The following is a 22,700-nucleotide window of genomic DNA, read 5'->3' as shown; positions in this document are numbered from 1 at the left end:
AGCTCAGCATAACAAAAACTTGGTGCTCGCTGAAGTTGTTTTGGTCTGTGATGTAATAGGTAAACTGGAAAATGGCTTATACCAAAGTCTGGTTTATACTTGCCACAGCTTGTCTGGCACAAGTGGGTGCAAAAAAAGACGTATTTACCACTGAGTGTGTTCAGCTCGTCCAGTGGACGTGACACCAGCGTCTCAGAGCAGAGAAGGTTGCTGAATTTTACATAATTTGAAACCCATCATTCTTAAACACTTAGCGACTTTGGTTGGTGGTTTGGTAAGGTGGTGAGTAACACATTTTTCTGTGGGGTGGCAAAGTCAGGAGAGATATTTTTCATCAGGGACTTTAACAAGCTGAAAATGCAGCAAAGTTAAATACTAATAATTCAATAAATAAATCTTCTACTGTTTCTATACCTGGACAATGACAGTAGTGCAATTAAATGTTAACTGTGCATGGAAATGTACTGAATGTGGCATCCAGAGATATAAGGAAAAAGGGCGGTCTTTTGTGAGCACTGTGGTGATTATGTATCTAAGGAAAAACATGTTTTGTCTTGGGAGAACTCTTATTATCTCAGTAGACCTTCCTTGTAGATTCTCTTCTCTGTCACTTCATAAATAATGACCTTCTGTGTTACATGAATTTTAATAATAAGGTTGGCTGTATATGGCCTTGGTCTAAGGTCTTACCTGAGCGGTTGCGTTCTAGTACCCTGCTCCCTTTGACGTGGCACAGGTCACCTTGAGTGCTGTTGCAGGTGGTGTGGAGATCAGCTTTACAGTAGGAGGGGGACCCTCCCTGCACAACCTGGGGGATGTGTTTCTTCCTCTTCTTAGGCAGCTTCTGCTTGGCCATGGCCAGGGAGTAGTACATCCCAAAGTTATTGACGATAACCGGCACTGGCATGGCTATCGTCAGTACTCCAGCTAAAGCACATAAAGCACCCACCACCATGCCTGACCAGGTCTCTGGATACATGTCACCGTATCCCAGTGTCGTCATGGTTACCACAGCCCACCAGAAGCCAATGGGGATGTTCTTGAACTTGGTGTGGAGGGTGGCAGTGGGGTCGTTGGGCTTGGCGCCGATCCTTTCGGCATAGTAAATCATGGTGGCAAAAATTAACACTCCCAATGCCAGGAAGATGATGAGCAGCAAGAATTCATTGGTGCTAGCGCGTAATGTGTGGCCCAACACCCTTAGCCCCACAAAATGGCGGGTTAGCTTGAAGATACGCAGGATACGCACAAAGCGCACCACCCTGAGGAAACCCAGCACATCCTTGGCAGCCTTTGAAGAAAGGCCACTCAGTCCTACCTCCAAGTAGAACGGCAGGATAGCCACGAAGTCAATGATGTTGAGCACACTCTTAAAAAACTCCAGCTTGACCGGGCAAAAGGTCACACGCACCAGGAACTCGATGGTGAACCAGAAGACGCACACACCCTCCACATAGGTGAGAGCAGGGTCAGTTTCTATCTCGTACTGGGGACCCGAGTCCGTCACGCCGCTTTCCCGCATCAGCTCAGTCTTGTTGATGATGGTGTTGAAAGCTTCATGGGTCTCCAGGCAGAAGGTGGTGATGGAGACCAAGATGAAGAACAAAGATGCAAAGGCAATAAACTACAAGAGAAGAAAACAGGGAAAAATAGAAAAACAGATTTTACTCTCTTACATCCCTGATATTTCAGCCTATTCAAACTATAATGTTCACATGAACAATTAACTATTTTACTCATGAGAAAACTCAGACAAATTTAATTAACTCACATCCATTTGAATGAACTCCAGAGAGAGAGGAGTAATCTATTAGCAGTAGCAACAAGTAAACACACACTGACCCTGGTGGAAATGTGGCATGGGACTGCAAATACACTCAGACTTCATTTACTGCTGCTATGTTTGCAGTGAAGCAGGTAGGAGTTAAAAATTAACCAAGTATATGTAAGACTTCAGAACCACTCTTGAATAAAGAAACTGGTTTATGTCTTTTATCTAAATCTTATTGTGTATGATCATATTAAGTCAGGATATTTGTTTGTAGGTGTTGTGTATAGGGAGAAGAGAGTGGTGTGGTCGTGTAGGGAATTAGCAGGACTCTAATACACAAAGGCTTTATTTATTTATTTATTTATTTATTTATTTATTTATTCAGTAGCAATGGTTTTATTACACTGCCCACTCTTGGTGTAATGTGTGTGGTTCCTAGTTTTTATTTATAGTTTTATTTTTGTCTTTAAATCCTGCACATCAGCTGATTTGAAATTATCAACATTTATTCTGTGTTTTTATCTTTTGGCACTTTCAAGTTAGTTACTGATGTTGTGATTTGATTTCATATAAAAAAAAGTCTAACCTTTTGGATACAGATATATTAGGCACAAACATTTAACAGTGAAACCCTGTGCTGTCAGGAGTTACACTTATGAATGTTAAGATCTTGTCAGTAAATGAATTACAGTTGACACTTTAGAAAAGCATGTGCCACTGAAGACAATAACCACTAACTTTGGGACTCTTGTGTCAAACTATCACTCCTAAGGTAAAGAAGGTACTTCCATACATCCTGATTGGGTGTACTCACAATTTCCAGCCAAAGAGAGTTACAAAGTGCTGTGGTGGTTACTATGTAAACTGTCCTCAGTTGTGGCAGAACCCTCATATTTACATTTTACAACAAATTGTGGTAAATCAGTAAATCTTAAAATTATTATTATTTCAAGATACACAAAGTAGTCTTCTTCAAAGCTTCCTTATTCATATCTATTGACAAATACAAGAACAAATGCAAACTGAGGCTACACTGTATATTGTCAGCTTCAGTGAAAGTAATAGAGGAGACAGTGACATTGTAATTTCACTGTATAATTTATTTAATGTTATAACCAGCAAGGCTTTACAATAGTTATTAACTTTAAAATGTTCACTAAAATGGACGTATGTTAGTAACATGTTTTTGTAATATGTTGTAACATTTTTAATAAGGTATAATGCTTCATGTAACATTAGTAGCATGTAGTAGCACATAATTATGAGGGTTTTATTTTAGTAATATAAGTAACTTTAGCTTCTGTCTCCTCTGTATCCAAAAGATTTTATTAAATGTGAGCAAACATGAACCAATGTCTGTATTTGTTCACATTATCAGAAATATTACAAACCAAATAAAGGTTGAGTACCAAGGGAAGTCTCTGTTGTTAATGTTTAATAGTCTAAGAAAAGAAAACACAATACTATATTAAAATATAATCTATAATTACAATTATATTGTGAATTGTACTTATTTTGGTCAGGATAATCATGACATGGCCTCTTATGTCTAGTGGCAATGTTACATTGATAATGCCTTGTTACGTGCAAAATGCATAAATATGAAGACTTTCTGTGAAAAGAAAAGTCAGGACTTAAGTAACAGACTGACAACCTGAAAGCATCTGAATCTGTATGCTAACAGGGTTGAAGGCAATGAGTCACACACAGATTTTTTTGGGTCTTGTTTTGGTTTGGATTATATTCACAAAGTGATAATGAAACCACCTGTCAGATGCAGAGCTGACATCCCACTTCTCAGGCTCAATTTGCAAATACCCGTGGCTTTTTCTCAGAGCAGTAGACGGAGCAGATTTCCACACATGCTCTTTCTCGTAGCTTCCTCCCACAGTGCCTACTGGCTCTGAAGAAGCCGTTTCACACCTTGCCTCGATTTTGTATTGCATGAGTCATACATTCTCAAAATACTGCCACTATTTGGGTCACCCTGCTTCTCTGCTGCATGTTTGCGTTCACTCTACTGCTGCTGTAAGCATGCACTCTCTACATAGGACCGCCCATCTTCATCATGGTATTATCCATCCAGCAAAAACACTAATATTATCACATTCCTCTATCATTTGATTTATTTTTATTTTTTCCACATACTTAGGATATCATATAGACATCATACTGAAGTTATGTACTGAAGGTTTGCACATCACAGGTCCAGGCTTATTATAATAAGTACTTTGGATTCAAGGCTGCTGCAAGTATTTAATCAGTTGTGGTATATTTTCTCTTTTATAGAGAACAACATTGTAAAGTATCTATCACATCTTCTGACAAAAATGGGACAGAAACATGCAAAACTGGACAAGATGATCCCTCAATTCAAACCCATTTTAACAGTCCTGGAGCAATATGTTGTTGCTGTTCCCTGTCTTCCTGGAGTATATTTTTTTGTGGTTTTAATATATAATGTCTTTTTTTATAAGTAAGATTGCAGGGATATATATATATATATATATATATATATATATATATATATATATATATATATATATATATACTGTGTATATATATATATATATATATATATATTATAGTCAGTTTACTTACAAAACATTTTCAACACTTGTGAATGAACTTAGTCGCCTTGAAATTAAGTCATCCTCTTTAGCATCTCTGCTATTGTGAAATGACCATGGAGGAAGAGAACTTGGGCTGTTTAAAGAGCTTCAGAACAGGCAACAGCATGTAGTATACAGTCCTACAACTTTACTGTGTGTTACGTAAGAGATTCATTTCACCCACAAGAATCTAAGCTCCCATTTTGAAGCATCCATCCAAGATGTAGACATTTTGGAACCCAAAGTTCAGAGGCATCATCTGTAACCACACTATTGGATGATACCAGCTGTCAGTCACACTAGTGTCCACTCATACTTGCCATACTTTATCATCTAATTTATTAGCGTCCTATAAAACACATAACACACTGGTAAAATAAAAAGCCAATGTTTGTACAACAGAAAGTGAAAAACGCTCTCTCTCTCTCTCTCTCTACTACTGCTACTACTACCTGAGTTGTTACCTTTGGCTGTTTGTCTGCTGTGCCAACTAATGACTACTGCCACCTCATGCTGGGCTGTAATTTTGTGGTTTTCACGTTTGACGAGTCATGCAATATCTTCCTCCATGTGCATTCCTTTTAACCAACTGCTGACTTAAAATGATGGGTGCATTTTAAGTATAATAACATACAGGTAATTACACTATATGGACACAAGTATTTGGCCACAGCCCTTAAGTATTTAATTCACATGTTTCAGTCAAGCTTTGGGCAAAGCAGCCTATCTTCAATGAACAGCAATGACTTTGTGGTGATGGTTTGAGGAAGACCCCTTTCTTCCAACATGATTGTGCCCCAGTGGACAAAACAAGGACTATAAAGACATAGTTTGACAAGTTTGGTGTAGAAGAACTTGACTGGCCCGTACAGAGCCCTGACCTCAACCCCATCAAGCACTTTTGGGATGAACTAGTACAGAGATTGTAAGCCAGGCCTTCTCATCCAACACCAGTGCCTGACCTCATAAATGCGCTCCAGAATGAATGGGCACAAATTCCTACAAAAACTATTCAAAATCTTGAGGAAAGTCTTCCCAGACGTGTAGAAGCCTTTATAGCTGTGAAAGCTGGACCAACAATAAAATAGAGTCAAATAATACCACTTTTAAATGTGGACTATCAAATATAAGATCACTCTCCTCAAAATCTGTTTCAATAAATAATCTCATTACTGACAATTGTATTGATTTATTCTGTGTAACTGAAACTTGGTTACATGAAGAAGATTACGTTAGTTTAAATGAGTCGACTCCACCCACTCATGCTAACACCCATATTCCCAGAAGCTCAGGCTGAGGAGGAGGTGTAGCAGCCATTTTTAATACTAGATTATTAATCAACCCCAAGCCCAAACCAGGATCTTCATCGTTTGAAAGACTTATTCTTAATCTATCTCATCCTAGTTGGAAAACACAGAAACCAATTATGATATTATAATAATATATATATATAATAATTATGTTATTATCGTCCACCTGCACCTTATTCAGAGTTCCTATCAGAGTTCTCTGAATTCTTATCTGAGTTAGTGCTTAAGAGATAAAATCATAATTGCTGGGGATTTCAACATCCATGTAGATGTTGACCATGATAGTGTCAGCTGTGCATTTAATTTGCAGTTAGAATCAATTGGTTTTATTCAACACGTTAATAAACCAACTCATTGCCTTAATCACACCCTCAATCTTGTTTTAACTTATGGTATCGATATTGATAACTTAAACATATTTCCTCAAAACCCTCTCCTTACTGATCATTATTTATTCACATTTATTTGCACAATAATTAATTACAATAAAACAGCACCATGTTTTAACTCCGATACTTGCGTTCTTAAACAGGTGTTGAGTAGATTAGAAAGAAAATGGCGTTCCAGTAGAAATTTTATATTGCCTGGAAAGATGGTTTTGTAACTTACAAAAAAGCCCTACACAAAGCCAGAGTTGCCTATTATTCTTCTCTAATTGAAGAAAAATAAGAATAATCACAGGTTTCTTTTCAGCACTGTAGCCAGGCTGACACAGAGCCACAGTTCCACTGAACCATCTATTCCTTTAGCAGTGATGACTTTATGAACTTTTTTGTGAATAAAATAACATCAGTTAGAGAAACAAATTGATTATCTCCTCCCTCATATTGACTGACTCATCTTCTAGCACAAGAGCTTATAGATCTCCTATAGATCTCCCTGAGTTAACATCATTAGTTTCATCATCCAAACCATCAACCTGTCAGTTCGATCCTATCCCCACCAAACTGTTTAAAGATGTGTTTTCTTTAATTAACAGCTCTATATTAACTCAAATTAATCTATAATTATTAACTGGATATGTGCCCCAAACGTTTAAAATAAAAACCCCTTCTCAAAAAAGCGACCCTTGACCCGGATATTTTAGCTAATTACCGACCTATATCTAATCTTCCCTTTGTTTCTAAAATCTTAGAAAAGGCAGTTGCTAATCAATTATGTGAATATTTGCGCATTAATGGCCTGTTTGAAGATTTTAAATTAAACCATAGCACAGAAACAGCACTAGTTAAAGTTAGTAACGATTGTCTCTTGGCTTCAGGTAATGGTCTAGTTTCTTAACTTGTCCTGTTAGATCTTAGTGCTGCATTTGACACCATTGATCATAATATTCTACTGCAGAGATTGGAGCAGACTCTTGGTATCACCGGTGCTGCCCTCTGCTGGTTTAAATCATACTTATCTGATAGATTTCAGTTTGTTCACGTTAATGATAAAGCCTCACTACAAACACAAGTTAATTGTGGAGTTCCACAAGGCTCAGTGCTTGGGCCTATACTTTTTACCTTATATATGCTTCCTCTAAGGAACATTATTAGAAAGCACAACATACACTTTCATTGTTATGTAGATGACACACAGCTATATTTATCAATGAGGCCGGAGGAAATAAATCAGGTTGTTCAACTCCAGGAATGTCTCAGAGACATTAAGTCCTGGATGACCTGTAACTTTCTACTTATTAGAAAGACTAATTTCCAGAACAGCCTTCTTCCACCTGCCCTGTTGGGACTTCCTAGTACATCCTGCAGTTCCATAAACGTCTATTTGAAGACAATACACAGCAGGGAAGTTGAGCTGCAGACAACACAGATCTTATTTACAAGCAGAACAAACTGCTTCGCAGCCACATTTTCATTAAGTGAGAGACTTATTGGTTCTCATTCATGGTTAATAGCCAAGATGGCTGACCCACAGGTCAAACCTGTGACCTTGACATCTAACTCCCAACTTATGCCATGAGGAGACACGTGTTTGCAGTGATTTCATTGTAAATAGTCATTACAGAAGCTCATTTCACTGATTACCGCAAGCTTACACTAATCAGCCATGGTAAAACCAGTGATTTGTTTTATTGTTGTGGCTCAATTAAGTATAGCCATGGGTTGTTTTGAAAGACTTAAACACTTAAAGCCGCAGTGTGTAACTTTTAAATAATGGCTATAATAATGTCTCTTACATTCAAGTAGGGCTGTCACTTTTTCCAAAAATCAAGCTTGAATAAATATGACAGGTTATTCCTCCAAAGATATTTGGATCACACACACAAACAAACATGACTACAGAAGTCCGTCCAGTCATGCATGGTCAGACAAAAGTTGTCGGATCGGGACAAAATCTGGTGAAATTTTAACTAGTAGATCGAGGGTTTGATTCATGTAATATATTTGTGTTTAACTGTGATGGACTGGGTGTACCCTGCTTTTTGCCCTATGTCAGCTAAGATTGGCTCCTGCCCCCCCTGCGACCCTCATGTGGAGGATAAAACGATTTCTAAAGGGTCAAGAGGGCGTTCACAGTGGATCTCTTACCAAGCTGAACTCACAGCACCCTCTGTTAAACCACATGGAAGTACTTCAGATTGTCTGGTGCAATTCTCACAAAGAGTTTATTATATAGAAACTTATTTTAGGTTTCTACTTAATGGTTTCTTGACTTGACCAAGACAAATTTGTGCAGATCAGCCTCAAGGAGGCACCGCAATCTTCCATAACCTTCAAGAGTGATGTAGTGGGCATATATTTGTTGCCTTAATGTAGAAACTTCGGGGCTGTACACATTTAAAAGACAGAAGGGAGAATCTACTAAAGTTGTTTATTTTGTCTATACAGTGTTTGAGTAGCCCTGAAATGCTATTTTTTGAAAATGGGTCCTAGAGTGGGAAAATCTCAAAAGTTGTTGACATTGCAGCGCATAGGATGTGACATCGTAATTTGCTGCTGGAAATCTATGCAGAAGAAGAGGGGGAGGTTATTTGACTGTGATCAAATAATGATGTGGACAGTGGAGACACGTGTTAATACCAGCAGTAAATGCATGTGGTGGAGGCGCTATCTGATCCCTATCCGATCACAGAAAACGCATTCTAATGCCAGGTGATTCTGTGATTGTATACATTTTAATGAATTCATATTGTATTAAAGCATCATTGAAAATCTTCAATACAGCATGCATGCTTAACATTTCCTTCTTTTGTTTGTGTATTGCTGTAGCAGGGTTATAGCACCATGTACAGGGGATGGTGTAGAATTCATTTCTTGAAACGATACTGTGTACACAGAAAAGTTCTCTGTTTCTAGGAACCAAACATGTACCCTTAAAATGTAACCATGTTACAAAGTCTCATTAAAACACAAGCAAAATTTTAAAGGAAGAAAAATAAGACCATAGATTTCTATCACTCACTAAATACACAGAGGAAGTCGCCAAGAAAGACTCATAAACATGCTGCCTTTTCCACATTATCCAGGAGTATGATATGACAGTGCATGTCATTGATTATAAAATAGCGTGGAAATGTAAGGCAGATGTATAAAACAGGCACATGATTTAACTGACAGCAAACGTCTTTAAATAAACTGTGTGTATCTCTTTAGATGCTCTGCACACACAGTGATTTATTGGGACTTAACAGAATCAGTCAGCAGCCCTGTCACCACTACCAACACACACTGATGGGATGTGATCGCTGTCACAATCCAGTATCACTGAGTCCTTCCTCATAATCACATCATCTTCCACTGGACTCTCCCTGGAACTTAACTCTTCCTGTCCACAGCCGAGAGAAGAGACTTGAGGAAAATGCCAGATCAAATGGCTTTGATCACTTGATCCCCTGCTGCCTTACACGTGCCACTTGGCCTGGAAATGCTAATGCTACAGTAGCAGGTCAGATTCACTGAGTATGTAGCCACACCTTGTAGAAAGAGTAACTGATACACGGACCTGGATGTCACATAAGAATAATAAAGGATTCTTCACAGACCTGTCAAGAATCAATAACATGTGGCTGACCTGTACTTGGATTCACCTTTAACACCTAAATGCATTTTCACATTTTCCAGAATAGCTTTCAATATCTGGCAGTTATTGTCCAATGTCCAAAAACAGGCAAAAAAAAAAATTGTTTTTCCAACTCTCTCCTCTCAAAAAATCCCCAAATGCTCTTGTGTAACATAGATGACTAATGACACAAGTTATTTTAGTGATAACATAGTTTTAAAATTGTATTCAATTTAATTTTGATCCAAGGTTCTCAAACTGCGGTATGTTTACCACCAGTGGTTTAGAAGCTCCCTCTGGTGGTACTAGTATATCAGGGTAGGTGATCGGAATGGAGAATGGAGAATTTTGACCAGAGTGCACAGGAAATTAATGGAGGGAACAGCCGTAGAAGAAGGTTCCCATTTCAGATCCCAGTTTGACCAAGGGCCAAAATATTGAATGTGATTTGAACAGCAGTTGTTTACTACACACAGACACTAATGCACATATTTAAATATACAGTATATTAGACATAACGATTTTACTAAATACAAAACATCATGACCTTGGCTTGAGGAAATTCTTTGGACCTCTTGGGGTTTTAACTGACTACGACTAATGTAGATATAGGCAAGTGGAGTTGCTTGAGTTGTGTCTCACCTCTCATCCAAGTGGCTTTTTCAACAATAATCACTTGGATGACTGAGAACCCTCACAGACAATTGTGCTTACACCAGTTGAAATATTACATTGAAAAAAATCAGCATTTTTGGAATCGGCACAAAATTGTATTGCTATTTTAAAGAGTTGTAGAGAAATTGATACAAGCTACTTCACCGGAAAGCCATTTTGTTGTTTGCCAGAATCTGACACATCCTGTGGTACATCCCTATAGATCCAGCACCTACTCAGAAAGCTAAAAACAACACGACCCTCGCAGGTCACACATATTTCTATATGTCCCTTCATCTGTTGGCACAGCAGCATGTCGGATGGTCAAACCTTGGCAATTCTCACTCACACACACTTGCCTTTATATTTTAGTGAGGACACCTCATAGATATAATGCATTCCCTAGCCCCTTACCCTAACCTTAACCATCACAACTAAGTGCCTAACCCTAACCCTTAAACCATATCTTAACCCCAAGAAGCCCTTTAAAGTTGTGAGAATCAGACACAATGTCCTCACTCCCTATGGTTTTACATTTCTGGTCCTCACAAAGTTACACACACACACACACAGACATCATGTCGGCCTTCAGCTCTGCTCAGGCTCTGTTTCAGCAAACGCCCTGCTGGCTCAACCAATCACAAGACTCGCTGCCCCCACCTCCTTGGGACTGCCACCATCTGTTTGACATGATGAGTGGAAGCTGTGCTCACCGATTTGAGACCGCGCCATGCAGCCACATGCTGCCTTGGCCCTCTGTAAGCCGCCATGACATCATCAAAGTAAGGGGAACCCGGTGATGCTAACACAGTCCAAGAGGATCTCAAACACAAACACAATCACATCTACACACAAACGTAATCAAACCTGTGGTGGTTTGATTTCAAGCTTCAGTGTGGATTCATGGCTTTTCCACTGCGTACACATGCACATGAAGTGTGCAGACGTGTCAAGTTGCACGTCCACATGAAGACAGCCATCACTGCTCAGTATGCAAACACTGCACACATGTTAGACTGTGTGGAGTCAGACTCCAATGATTTTAGGCCAATATAGATCACATGACACACCCAATAATAACATTGTGTAACTGAACACTTTAGTATTAATACATTATTTCTTTCTGGCACAAACACTGACCTTGTGATGCCCGCTTGGAGACCAAATCCTGGTCCTAATGAGGCAGAACCGGTTTTTGTGAGGAACTGGGCAAGTTCAGGGCTAATATTTAAATTGTGGTGAGGTTAAGTTTAGAGTTAGGTATTAATTGGTTAGGGTTAAGGATAGGGATAACACTTTGTTTAGGCCGTCACTGCAGAGTCCTTAAAAGGATAGCTGCACAAACCTGTGTGTGTGTGTCACAGTCACAGCTCCAGCTGGAAACAGAGACCCCGGGCAGAGAAATCCCTCCGTCTGTCACACAGTAGTGCTGTGTCACTTCAAAGTGACAGAAACAACCACCCCCACCCACCCACTCCCACTACCAACTGATACTGAACACACAAGTGAGTGTCACTGATCACCTGCTTAACGACAAGAGTGTGTCCTTCTCAACAACATATTTACCCGTCCCTCTCTTCATGCTGTCTAGTAACCGGTGAAGCAGGACTAACAGCGACATCGGACACCTCAGCTGTTTATTTAACCAGGGTTGAGGTTTTTACATCTGTATTTTACCAGGACATAATTGTTTTCAGATTTTCAGATCCACTAAACAAAAGGCTCAACAAATTCAATGTTATGCTGCTTAAGGCCATGATATAATAATAATATGTTCTCTGTTTCATCTTATTAGGCAGTATTTTTTAGATGGAAATTAAAATGTGTCACTTCCTGAACCAAAATCCATAGAGAAAATCAGCAATTTTACATCATGGCACACAGGAGTGGTCGATCCACTGCTGCCCCCATAGCTAAATCCAAATGTGTTATTTTGTGACTTTAGTATTTAAAAACCTTCATTCAGGTGAACCTGGAGGACACAGTTACCAAATTATCACAGCAATAGACCAGCAGCTCCTGTGTCCCAGTGAGCTAAAGACAGAGATTTTGGTGCAAGAGGTGCATTGGCGTGAAACTCCAGTTTCTAAATACAAAAGGCTGTTTAACAGTGAGATAATGTGGCAAACTAATTGCTAATATATTGTAGACTTAAGCAGTTGGTATTTTAAAAAGTGAGACTTTTTGACATCAAATCTGTGTGTGTGTGTGTGTGTGTGTGTGTGTGTGTGTGTGTGTGCCCTGGCAGCTATATTGTCATTGAGGGTGAACGTTCATGTCACAGGCGCAGAGGCAGAGTCAGCACTGACAATGTGGCAGCACCTAACGCAACCACAATTCACCTTAAGTATGACTTTAATGTTTAGCTTTTAGCTGCTGCAGCAGGTCTGTGACACAGAGTCAATGGTGAGATGACTCCATTATGAGTCATAAATGAGTCAAATCCAAACACACACTCATGATACATACAGAGTCATTCTATTCCCAGTCCAATCGTCATCACCTCACACCTCAGTTGTTTTTAAATTGTGAGGTCTTCAACGATATCTGTATGTACATTCATAAAATATCTAATATCAAAATAGAACTGCTAAAGGTGGGTATTTCCATAAATTCAAACACATCAACATTGCATGTGGCCTGTCACTTAAATGTGTTTTTATATATATATTTAAAGATTAATTTTACATTAATAAATATGTTCTATATTGGCAACTATATATTTTTCCATAGCAAAACAAAAACGTTTACTTTGAAATGAACTTGATTTTGCAACTTGACATATATGCACATCATTACTGCTATTTCACTATGGAATATTGTGATAATTTTAAGCTCATATTGACCACCCACAGCCAAAGACATAGGCGGGGCTGCTCGGGCCCCCCGAATAGTGTGTTAAAACAAAATAGTTTAACATAAAGAAATCTAGATATTTTTAGCTATATTTACATATTAGTTTTGAAAACCAAAGCCACTAAACTTGTTTACTTGTTTCTTTAAAGTTCAGTAAAACCACAGTGATTTTACTGCCCTCGAGGGAAAAAGAGTGACACTGGTTCAAGCACAGGCTACTCCAAGCTGGTGGGAGTGGCAGCGACAAATTCTGCTTAGGGCCCCATAAAGGCTTGGGCCGACCCTGCATCCAGCTGGTTTTCCCCACACAGTTGGACTTTTTTTTCACTTGACCGTAGTTGAAGCTCATATGGCCCCCAGGTCATTTGAGTTTGAGACCCCTGTTCTGAACCTTTAAACGAGACATGCACACATTCATAACCTCACAGGTGACTGGTGTCACAGCGGTGCACTTTGTAAATCTATCATCCACCCTGTGTGTTCAAACACTATATATCATTACACATGATGCCGACAGTGATCACACTTTCCTCTGCAAAAAAAAAAATAGATATTACAAGTTGCCTTTTTCAGTGCATTTTCAGGAAGCCAATAAAGTGATTTGCACATGGTTGAGGTGTGAAAGTAGTCTCCTCGCACTCATTTACACAAAGAAACAGACTGATATCTGTGGTCACATGTGTAACATAGCAGCTCCCTCTGTTTCTCTTCTCCACTTTCATCACTTCTCTGACTGGAAGTGATAAAAATGACACACACATACACACTGGCACTCACACATTTTATTTATAGCTTTAAGTCCCTGAGGCAAACAGCACATCATAAGGTATGTACACACTGCGTTAATGTCGGGGTTTCGATGGCAGTCACTCATTCTCTACGAGCAGTGGCATCAGCATACAGGAGTGCAAAGCAACGACATGTGATAACACTCGGAATCTGACAATCACGAGAGCTTACCTTACTCTGTTGTTCCATTTTTATTTTGAGCTTTTTCACTAATTCAACCGTCTGAGGTGAAAAACTTCTTTGACCTTTTGAGTGTGAATGAAGGAGAAAGAGTGTGACGTGTCTTAATGTTTATTAATGCTGTTGCACTCATTGGAATTCCGTCTGGATAGGACTGTCTGCTAAATATATACCATGCAAATCAAGTGTGGGCTAAGTGTAGGAGATGAATAAAGAAAATGCTAAAAGCCTGAGAGCCTCGGAAGCGATGTGTCTATATAATGTACAGTATTTTTAGGTCTTCAGATTTTATTTGCGTATCCTCAATTTTCTAAAGGAAAGGCTTTATTTATATCAATTAAATAATGAACATGGTATATCATCAGAGATTAAGGATTATATTGAAATAATTCACAATAAAAAAAGTTATTTGTGGACTGCAAATTACATCAAATTTTTTGGTTTGGTGTTTTATGCTGTTGTTTGATTTATTTGTATAACTCCCTGTTAAAATAATGTAGATTGTGTTGTATAAGTTCTAAAACTAATTTCTAAAATAAAAGTTTCATTTTAGCACTTATTCTTAAAAAGTAAAATACATGTTATTCTTTTCAGGCAAATACTAATTTTTGTTTTTTTGGCTTGTTCGCCTTCTTAACGCCTTTACAATAAAAATAGCTTACAACCAGAGTTGTGTAAAGAACAAAGCTTTTTTAACGATATCTTTAACTGTATGAAATAAAATACATGTTTCCATAGTATCTTTCATTGTATTAGTTAATTCCATAAATTAAAATGCATGTATTTGTGTCATTCCACAACTGTTGTAATGCACTGACAGTGACAGGAAGTAATCACACTTTCACCAATTTGGTTTCTGGTACATATCACATCATTTACCACACATTTTATTATACGTTATTTTCCACCTGTCGTCTCCTCTCACTATGCATTAATTATCTGCAGCTGTAATAAAGCAGACACACTTTCACTTTCAATCCTCACCTATTGCTGACATGTGAAAACTAACCAAATCAGTTGTGAATTTTGATTGTTAACTCTCTATTAACATTTATTCAGTATCACGTCAACAGATAATCAGTCGACACTTCAACTGATTATTCAAACAAACAATTCTAACCCTATACAAAAATGCATGTTGTATTTTTGGAGTGTTATTAAACTTTTATTTTCTGATTAACAGGATCATGTCAACATATGATCACAGGTATGGTCAATTCTTAGTTGATTATCTGTCAACAACATGCTTAATGTCAAGTAAATATCAAATGACAGATTGGCTGAGCATAAGTTAGTAGGGAAACTACACTTGTATTGGTGAATGTGTGTCAGGAGCATCTGATTAAAGTGAACAGCAGGTGAGAACAGTAGATAGAAAGAAGTGTCTGTTGATATGATACTGAAAACAGTGGACTATCAAAATAAAGTGTTACAGAATTAACTCAATATAATGCCAGGTATACGTCCAGTGCTTTGCTTTGAATTGGGATTGCAGTAATCATTTTAAATGCTAATGATTATATGTGTGTGTATATGTATATATATATATATATATATATATATATATATATATATATATATATATATATATATATGTGTACCTTTAATGTAATGGCTAGTTTTTCATTGGACAAGTGTATTATTACTTAATCACTAATGTTGGTGCAGGTTCTAGAAACTGGGAAATGAACAAGCAGTGGCTATAATCAATTACATGCAGTCGCTGCATCAATGAAGAAATGCATCATGGTGCATTTTAGCAAAGGTAATTTTCAACACTCCTACTATTTATACACTAAATATATCATTTCAGACCAGTATGTGTATGTCCTGATCTGCTATGATGTATGGTCTGGAGACAGTGGCACTATCTCAAAGGCAGGAGGTGGAGCTGGAGGTGACAGAGCTGTGGATGCTGAGATTTGTTGGATTGACCAGGATGGACAGGATTAGAAATCCGCATATTCAAGTGACAGCTCAGGTTGAACGGTTTGGAGAGTCAAGGTTGAGATGGTTTGGTCATGTGCAGAGGACGGATAGTGATTACATTTAACAAAGGATGTTGAACATGGCACTGCCAGGCAGGAGGAAAGAGGAAGACCACAGAGAAGGTTCAAGGATGATGTGAATTAGGACACGAGGACAGTTGGTGTAACAGAAGAGGACAAGATGAGGAAGAAGAAGAATTTGAAATGAAACTGCCTGTGTTCTAGCTGCACTAAGATGAAATAAATCTTAACTTTTATTGAAAGCAGCAGGTGTTTTTTTTAAAAACATCTCTTGATACTTGAGGCCAAAGCAGTAGGAACAACTCTTCTGGTCTTAGCCCACCCTGAAATAAGCCTCCATCATCCAGAGAGAGTTCATCTGATGAGCAGCACAGCTGGAGAGACAGCAATGCAGTGATGATAATCCATTGCCTTTGCTTTTCTTTTACTCTTAGCTGAATGTGTTAATGAAATCTATGTAGGATTTTGATCTTCAAACGATGTCTCTGAGATCATTTTGATGGTACATCAACTAATAAGAGGGTGAATGGCACGGTTTTGCTTTTGTTTTTCAGGGTTAGATCTATTTCCTAATATATTGAAAAATAAAACAATGCAATCGTATTAGTAAAAAATGCAATAACATAGGCTACTGTATCTGAAGACATGGTTGTTTGTACATTAGACAGGGATCCTATGGGTCTTTGAAATCATTGAATGTTTGTGAAATTGGACAAAAAATTAAGGCCCTTGAAAGTTTTTTTATAAAGGTAATTGGAAAGTGCTTGAGGCCATATAGGCCTACGCTGGGCACTGTCCACTGTCTCTCTCTCTCTCTCTCTCTCTCTCTCTCTCTCTCGCTCTCTCTCTCTCTCTGCCGTTGTCCTGGAAAGTCCTTGAAAACTTCTTGAATGCGATGTCAACCAACGTGTGGGAAACCTGATTAGAAGTCTTGCTTCGTGTTACCGCGACATATACTTTATGTCGCTTGCGACACACAACCTCTGGAAACACGCATTTTAATACGTTAGCAGAACTGGGCATTTCAAGATGCATTCAAGGGACTTCGTAAATAATAAGTGCCTGCTGCTGTTGCTGCTGCTACTGCTGCCACAACCTTGTGGTATTAGATGCACCACAATTTAGAAGAAATGGAGAAGACATTCTTGATGACCACTCAAAATTTTGCCATTCACTCGCACATAAATATCCACACACTGCCGGTACAGCCTTTAGGAGTAACGTGGGGTTAGATGTTTTGCCCAAGGACATTTGAGTTTTTCAGTTGAAAAAGGAGTCTCTACAACTGTTATATTCATACTCATCCCTAGTTTACACTACATGTTGAGTCCAGACAATTAGTTTTCATACACACTCAGTATTAGGCATGCCGTGTGATGACTTCACTGGCCTGTAGGTGGAGATTTGTGCATGTTGGGAGAAAGACATGACGTCTGCTTTTGCAAGTTCTGTCACATCAAGATCCCCATTCTGAAATTAAACAGTGGTTAAATCAACATTATGCAGTGTAGTTATCTGAATGGCTCATTTAAAGATCATCATAGAGCATACATAATTAAACCAGCGAGTAATTGATTTCCATCGCAGCCTTATTCTATGGAGACGAGACTGCATATTTCTTCTATTAAATAAAGTGGGATAAAAATAAAGCCAGTGCCTGGGAGGACAGTGATGAGTCCCAAGATATATCAGAGACGAGGAATAGAACCTACTAATGAATTGCCCCACATTACAATAAAGTCCCCACAAAGAAGCAGACACAGGGCTGCACTTTTTTTGATCAACTGCCGCCATGGAAACAACACCTTTCCCTCTCTTTGACAGCTCAAGATGGTGAATCGCACGTGTAAAGAGAGAAGGATGGAGAGTGATGATGAGGAAGAGGGAGGAGGTGGAGGAGGCAGCAGCAGGGGGGAAATGAATGGTGATGTCCCTTGGCAGGAAATAGGGTTTCCCCTCTGTCTCCCTTTTCGCAGACATGGTTACGAAACACTATTGTCAGTTTCTGATGACAAATCTAGAGCAGGATGTGCTGTCAGTCACTTAAGTGACAGAATAGGTTTCAATAAATGATTCTTGTCACTTAATTACAATCAAGAAATGACCAAATATGAGTAGACATCACTGAAAAGAAGTTCCCTCACTCCTAAACAAAGAAAGAACAAAAACACAAAAGTGTTTCCACATGACAGGAGGATCTGCCGTTCCTCTCATTCTGTCCGTCACTGCCTCGCCCACTCTCTCTCTCTCTCACACACACACACACACACACACGCACACACCCCTTTATCTGCACATCCTCATTATACACAGCTCATTGTGATATGGCAGGCAGCTCACTCGGGGGAACCCTTCTAAATCCATAGCTTCTGGTGCTAAAAATAGCCCATCAAAATTTCCAGGCTTTCCGATTTGAACGCTCCATTGTCCCTCTGACTCAGTGAAGAAGTCAGTGTTGGAGAGGAGGAGCGGCTACACACAGATGAATCTACACATTTACATACGCTTAGCGGTGAGGAGAAGGGCGGGTTTAATAATCATGTATTACATTTTGCACACGGTGATGATGCACTGTGGGAAAGGTCATACTTAACAGTGGAATTAGTTTTGTGCAATTATTACAAAAAGGAAACACTGCTAGAATGTAACCCTGAAAAACGCCGACAATATTTCAGTAACACCTACTGAGAAGATAATATAAGGGTTGGCAATATGAGCTAAAATAATGCCACCAAATTCCAGGGAAAGTTGATATTCAAGAGGATATATACAAAAAAACACAACCAAAGACTGCAGGTAGCGGCCTTAACGCAAAAATTATGTCCTTATTTTTCCAGTGAGCTGTTGACATTTTTGGTTGTAGCAGTGTGAGAGTTCCATGGTTCCATGAATGTATCTCATAGCTTTTCTACTAAAAACTGAAACGATAATTAAGGTTTTAAATCTAAAACAGTGAATTATCTTTTTATTTTATTTTATTTTATTCAATTAACAAACCAAACAAGTCAGGGAGCAGATTGAAATCAACTTGAGTAAATCAAGTAATCAAAAGTTTATTTGATTAAAGTTTGCTTTTCGATGTTTTGACCTTAGACAAAATGTATGATTTGGCCTCATCATTAAAGTGAAGAAAAGGTTTTATGATTTTGCCAGTAATAAAATCAAGTTAATTTGTAATAACATTTTGTTTTTGCAAAAGAGTAATTAGAAAAGCCAAATAATTTACATACAATAGGGAAAAGCCAGTGTTAATGTGCCGACAAATAAAGTCACAGGCGTCTTTTCAAAAGGGAGACATGGGGGGGGGAGATTTAGGGAGAGACTGACAATATGAGCAGTCCGCAGAAAGACTTTGGAGGAATTAACAGTGAAGGATTCTGAAAGTCACTTACTTCACATTATTAGTAATACATCATTTGGAGGGTAGGCTCCAGATCTTTGATGAGTCCAGGTTTGATAACAGTGAAGTGTTGGCAATTACTGATTTGTTATATATCTTGAATTAAAGCTGCAGTTGGTAAATTATTTCCAAATACAAATTTGAACATAATGTAAGTAAGTAAAGATAATTTATATAGCACTTTTGACAGATAAAAATCACAAAGTGCTGTACAATCAACCCTAAGTAAAAGCCTGTCTAATGAGACAGATTTGTGCTGCACTGAAAGTGAACACCAAAGTAATAATGTAATAGAGTGGGGCTTGCAGAGGCTAAAACAGATGCCATTACCAGGAAAATATCTGTGAACATCCCTGGTGTGAGCCATGAATATGGCAGCGCAGACGAGCAACACTCCCAAAATAAAAATCCAGAATAAGCTTTTAAGTATCTGTTTCCTGTTTATAGTCCTCTATAATTCAAAACTACCCCTCAGTTGATGTTGACTGCCATGACAGTTGTCCCAGAAAATTAAGCCCAGTAGAAAACAAAGACTGTAAGAGAAAGATTAAAGCGTGTAATAACATCAGTGGAAGTGAAACAAAAAGCTGTCTTCAACATCTCCACGTCAGACAAAAATAGTCCATTTTGAAGGTCCCACAGAGACTGTAATACTAAATATAACCAACATGCTTGTCCCCTCCTGTCTCTCTGTCATCTATTCAACTACACATCAATGCTGCAGCGCTTTGTCTTCATCTCAGACGTGCCCTCAACTCGTGAAAGCTGGTGTTTATGAGTGAATGTCTGAGGTATAGAAGCCTGAATATTAAGTGCACTGTGATGTGTTTACTGAGGCTCCATTCATAATTACCAGGACTGAGTGGAGAGCTGAGGGGGGGGGCGCTGTGATCAGGGTTCAGTAATCTTACTAATCTCACTTACTAACACACAAACCACATACACATTTGACCAAAAAGCATATCATAGGACATCATCATAATTTATACATTAAGAACATTTAATTACTATGTTTATTGATTAATCTGATGACATGATGCCTCAACTGTGTAGGACAATTGAATATTTTAAAGGATTCAAAAGCTCAAACTCACTTCAAGAAAACAGGTCAAATTGGGAAATATTGACTTTTGGGTTGTACCAAAATCTGACATCATGCAGGTAGCATTTCTTTTCTTTTTCTAAATTTCACAGAGGGATTGGTATATCTATCCTATGTCCCCAAACCACCCCAATCCCTAAAGGAAGCAAATCACCACTAATCTCAGTAAACCCAAATACAGCGTAACATAAACCCATTTCCCACTGAAGACACTGGCTGTCCATTTTCTCCGGATATTTTCTTCCTGTTCCCAAATCCTCAGAGACTTAATGTGACATTAATCACATTTCAAGGCGAGGAGACATCTGAGAGTCTTACATGATAATCTGAAACAAAGGAGGATCCGAAAGACAAGGGTCGAATGGAGGATGAGTAGCTTCATTTGACTTTGCAGCTTTGGTGATTCAGTTGCCCATGACATGTTTGACTCTGTGGAGCACAGTGCTCAGGGCCCTGCTGTCTTTTCACACTGCCAGTGATTTGAGTTTGCACTGCAGACACCAAGGACACTACTTCAGAATCTTACCATGCAACAATTATTCGATGAACTGATTATTAATGAATTACTAAATTAGCCGTCAACTGTTTCGATAATTAATTTATTGGTTTGAGTGTTCCTTCGATTTCTTCAGTTTCTTCAATTAAAACAAACTTTCTGAACAACCTTTAAAACAAATATGTGAATATTTCCTGGTTTTGTTGCTCCATGTGACAAATAAATTATTAAAACTGAATAATAATTTGGAATTGTGGACAAAACAAGACATTTGAGAACATCATCTTTTCCAGGTTTGGTAAACACTGATCAACCCATTTTTTAACATTTTCTGATATTTTATGGACCAAACAAGAACTCCGTTAACTGAGAAAATGATCGGCAGATTAATAGTAAATTACAGCTCTAGAACCAACCACTAATCATTTTTTTAGGCTTTTACGTGATGATGACAGAGAAGTGACGTCAGCTTTTGTATACATCCAACATGGCAGCCGTGAAGGGCAGCTGTCTTTTGATTTAGCTGTAGCTTCAATTTTAAGCAACTTGCCCCACAAAGCCCCCCCAGCAAAAGTTATTAGACGCAATTACTAGTTAGCCATCGTTCCTAGAAAACTACAGCAAGCATGTTTGTTGGTCACGCCATATGAAAGTGGGCGGTGACTACACTTTTTCCAGACACATACTCAATAGCTCATTGACATGTAGTCTGGTATTAGCCAGGCTAGGCTCACACTGTGCATTGACAGTATTATATAAAGTATATATAAAAGAAACACGCACACACACGCACAGATTGAATCCACAAACTAAGATCCTTTCCGTTTGTTTTGCATACATAATGCAGTAGACCAGAGTTTTTCAATTCTGATCCTGAATATTTTAGGTTTTTCCTTGTTCCGAAACACCTGATTCAAATTGTTGTTATCAAGCTTCTGCAGTACTTGCTGATGAGCTGACCATTTGAATCAGCTGTGTTGGTATTGAAAAACCCTGCTAGATTTCACGTTGTATATCATCTTGGAACACAAAGCTTAGTAAAAAAACAGACTTGAGAGCACCTTCCTCCTGTCATCCATCTGCAAATAAATACAGAGAAACACATGATTTGTGTTCAGTGCTGGAGTGTAAAAATTGATGTCAGTATCTGGGCTTTTTTTCTGTCGTGATTAAAAGCCTAGTTGGCAGGCATTTGCTCAGCCCGCCCAAGATTTCCTGAATCCATGAATACATTATTGTCTTTTAAAAGAAACAAACATGCTATTATATGGAGAGCAGGAATAAAAGAGAGAGACAAGCCCAGTCTAACAGCTATACATAACCCCTGTGTGTAATTCAGTCCACACACACACAAACTGGTTTTTATATCATGGTAAATACACCTCATGGACATAATGCCATCCCTAGTTCCATATTGTAACCTTAAGCATCACAACTAAGTGCCTAACCTTAACCTAAATCCATACCCTTAACCTTGAAAAAGCACTTTAAAGTTGTGGGTCCCAGACAAAATGTCCCC

The 22,700-nt window shown here is 38.5% G+C and overlaps 1 protein-coding gene across 7 annotated transcripts in view; it reads right to left on the bottom strand.

Moving 5' to 3' along the window:
• Positions 1-22,700, bottom strand: part of kcnc2 (potassium voltage-gated channel, Shaw-related subfamily, member 2) — an 87,261-nt gene that overhangs the window by 17,217 nt on the left and 47,344 nt on the right. For all 7 annotated transcript variants that reach the window (XM_044021647.1, XM_044021649.1, XM_044021651.1 and 4 more), the window contains exon 2: positions 691-1,624. In XM_044021647.1, the coding sequence (XP_043877582.1) occupies positions 691-1,624 (934 nt within the window). The remainder of the gene's footprint in view (positions 1-690; positions 1,625-22,700) is intronic.

This window comes from Solea senegalensis, linkage group LG3 (assembly GCF_019176455.1).
Source record: "Solea senegalensis isolate Sse05_10M linkage group LG3, IFAPA_SoseM_1, whole genome shotgun sequence".
Taxonomy (NCBI): domain Eukaryota; kingdom Metazoa; phylum Chordata; class Actinopteri; order Pleuronectiformes; family Soleidae; genus Solea; species Solea senegalensis.
Note: the sequence above shows the minus strand (reverse complement) of the source record. Positions and strands in the feature narration are given on the sequence as shown.